This window comes from Coffea arabica, chromosome 1c, assembly GCF_036785885.1.
Source record: "Coffea arabica cultivar ET-39 chromosome 1c, Coffea Arabica ET-39 HiFi, whole genome shotgun sequence".
NCBI classification, from domain to species: domain Eukaryota; kingdom Viridiplantae; phylum Streptophyta; class Magnoliopsida; order Gentianales; family Rubiaceae; genus Coffea; species Coffea arabica.
This window is the reverse complement of record NC_092310.1, coordinates 53,115,073-53,118,527: the sequence shown is the minus strand read 5'-3', so window position 1 is coordinate 53,118,527 and position 3,455 is coordinate 53,115,073. Positions and strand designations below refer to the sequence as shown.

The 3,455-nt window shown below is 38.6% G+C and overlaps 1 protein-coding gene across 1 annotated transcript; it reads right to left on the bottom strand.

Annotated features, from left to right (window-relative positions):
- Positions 1 to 379: 379 nt before the first annotated feature.
- Positions 380 to 3,035, bottom strand: LOC113706211 (protein NRT1/ PTR FAMILY 2.7). The gene is made up of 5 exons (XM_072077353.1): positions 2,843 to 3,035; positions 2,453 to 2,764; positions 2,086 to 2,303; positions 1,453 to 1,982; positions 380 to 1,344 (listed from the first exon to the last, which is right to left on the bottom strand). Exons 2-5 carry the CDS (start codon positions 2,559 to 2,561, stop codon positions 507 to 509), a joined length of 1,695 nt encoding a protein of 564 aa, XP_071933454.1. The 5' UTR covers positions 2,562 to 2,764; positions 2,843 to 3,035; the 3' UTR covers positions 380 to 506.
- Between the last annotated feature and the right edge of the window lie 420 nt (positions 3,036 to 3,455).

Sequence of the window (3,455 nt, the reverse complement as noted above, 5' to 3'; positions counted from 1 at the left end):
TGAAAATTATGAAAAGGCTATGTTGGAGTTACAAAATCAAAAACTATGGATATCCCTCGAAATGATCAGAAGATAGACCATTTTCATCTTTGTTTCCTGAAGCATAGTTGAACTTTATTGAGTTTCAATGGGAAAAAGATCACAAGAAAAATTACTCCCTTAAACCCTAAAACCTAAATTACGGCGATGCAAAATAGTTTATTGGAGGGAATTATTTATAACTAGACACGTTGAAAGGAGGAGGAGGAGAAAAAAAAAATGACATGTTGAATGAAGGAATTAATCAATTCGTTGTTTGCAAGTTCAATTATTGTTCAATTCCTCTATTACTTAAACAGTCCTGATTGAATTGCGTAACTCTTGACTTTTGCACAAACTATTATCGTAACTTCTCTTAAATTTTTGAAGTGCTTTGCAGATACAGAATGTAGCTACAGCCAAAACATAATCCCTGATCATCAACTTATTCTATGAATATGCCAATGCATGGTGGAAACTACATCTTCTCATTGTTCATTTACAGCATCATCAGTTACCTTTTCGACATTTTGATACTTGTACATGGAGGAACATAGAAGAAAATAACAGAAGTTGAGGCCTCCCAGGATAGTTACCAGCCAGTACACATTATCTAGTCTACCTCTGTTTATGTTATCAGGCAACCACTCTGTTGTCTTTTTAACAGCATTAATCAATCCGTTGCCCAGGTAAAAGCCAATACCGATAGACAAGGCAAGAACTGCAGTCGATGTACTTTTTAAGGATACTGGAAATTCTTGGTAATAAAACGAAATATGTCCAGGGAAATGAAATGCTTCTCCAATACCAGCAAGAGCAAAGGATGGCACAAGCCAGAAGACTGACATGGGCACCACAGAATTATCCTGGTCCTGCAGGTGGTGCATTCGCGCCAATTTTAGCCTCTTAGCCTCCGCCAGGGCTAAAACGGCCATGCTAAGAACATCGAACAAATGGCCAATCCCAACCCGCTGGAGAGGCGTGATGGCTCGGTGCATGAACTTCTCCCACATGGGGAATAGAAATCGGTCTAGAAAGAAAATGGTCATGCAAGTCGATAGGAATATGAAGACTTGAACACTACCAGCTGGAGTTTTGAAATGAGCTCCTACATGACGGTCCATTGCTAGAGCTTGGATGACTGTCATACTCAGTTGGACGGCTAGTGGGATGGAAACGAGTAAAGCAGTTGACCATATTGGGAGCATTTTACTTAGGCTTTTGAAGTCTTCTACTTCTTTCACTGTACAAACCTTCCACGGTTTCTTTATAGAGCCATCTAGATCGGTGTCTCCTTCAGTTTTCAGTGCTGCGTGGTTTAAGAACCTATAATTCGTGGTAAAGTTTTGTTTAATTAAATTTCAACAAATTTAGGTGAAAAATGAATGGATAATATGTGCAGCAATTCAATTTTAAGGTGGTAATGGTTCTTACTTGAAAAATTTTGTAGGCATGACAAAGGTCGTTGTTTCCGGGTCTTGGCAATAATCTTCAGTGTTTTGGGAGAGCAACAAATTCCTTTTCCTGGTAGCTGCAATAACAACGCGAGCCAAGCCAACAAAAGGGCTCCCTTGTGGCTTTAGCTGGCGGTAGAAACCACGGCCAACTAAAAATAGTGCTAATCCAACTATATTTGCAGCAACAGAAATCCCAAAACCCCATGCCCAACTCACACTATTTTCAATATATACAATGACGGTCAAGCTTATAACAGCGGCTATGTACATTGCGAAAATGTACCAATTAAAGAAAATTTCTTGATGCTTTGGTTTATCAAATTGATTTGCTCCCATTGGTCCAATGGTGAATCGTGAACCTGCCATCCCTAGAGATGCTAGAGCTAAGCCGATATAAAGAACTGCAAGTTGAACTCCTGACGGGCTTATGCAGTGACTCGATCCGTTTTCACATTGCGGAGGTCTCAATTTATTGAGTGCTGCTGTCATAACTATTATCAACATGCCCTGCAAAACATGCACCAATTCTTGCTAGAATCAATATAAAGAGGACCACAAAAAAGATCAAGAAAACATAGGGGATTAGAACAAAGCTAGAAACATTGCTCACCAGGGATGAGATTAAAGATGAAATCCAGATGACAGAGTAACATCCAAGACAAGAATCAGCTACGATGGCTCCAGCAATGGGAAATATGGTGATGCATCCATTAACCACATTAAAAATTTCGGCAGCACTGATGCTTTTGATATTGAATTCTTGAATCAGATACACAATCAGATTGGAAGTCAGTCCTCCAAAAGCAAGTGATGTACCCACCACGGTAGCTGCAATATGAAAAACAGTGGCCTGTATGTCATTTTTAGTCTATTACGTTATTACTGGTTGATGCTTAATTCTATATATGTGCTAGTAATTGCAAAGCTCGTGTGAAAAAAAAAAAAAAAAAAAAAAGAGGAAGAGAAAAGAAAGAGACCCATGATAAACGGAAAGGTGATCCAACTGCCTTTCTTGGATCTGCTGGAACTGGAATTAGACTCGGGGTCTTGTCTTTCTGCTGAATTCTCTGCTTTTCTGTTGTCCATGGTGTTGGGGAAGAGGGTTCCTGAATCTTTTTCGGAGTCACTACTACAGCAGTACTACTGCAGAAGTCAAGGCCACTGTAAACTTACTTGCATGCTGGAAATTGTTTCAGATGTTTGTATCTTCTCCTTGGTCTTACAAGTCTCTACTTAATGAATTAAAAAAAAAAAATCTGATCTTATTCAACAGTTCTTGTGCACGAAAACTGCAAAACAAATTAAAAAATCAACACACAGACCCTATATAATATGACAATATAATTATAGTCAATAGTAGGCTCTACCTCGTGATGAATAAGAAAAAGTGTCGGCTCTTTTAAATTGGATTATGTTTTCCTTGGAATCTTATAGTGGTTGTTTGGATTAAGACATATGTGGAAACTAGTACTAGCTGGAAGATTGATAATTGAAGGTTGTTAATATCCTGAGCCGCCTCTGAAATTTGGAGAATCAGGCAAAGTAAATAGGTCAAGGATACCTCAACGTGCTCTCAATAACCATGTATATCAACTTTGATATTGTTGGATGTGGGCCAGCCCATTTGTGCAAGAAAGCAACGCTTGAGGTTTTCCTGAAGCTTAAATACAAATAGCAGCCGCAAGATGTTTTCGGTCCTGGTGTGCGAGAAAAAGAGCCAGCCGTCACTTTTGAGAGACACGAAGAGAGAGAAAAACTTCAAGGTCTTGATTGAAAGGTGATTTGAAATCTGATTGAGACTTAATTTTACACACGAGATTCTCTTGTTAAACTCTACTCATCTACCGGTTCAGATTTCAGATTTTCTTTTCGTTTAGTAACACGTTTTTAAACTCACTTTTTTGACAGTTGTAATTTTTAGAAGTAATTTTGTAGCAATTTCATTTGGTTGGTGGCGGTGATATTATTGTCGTCCGAATA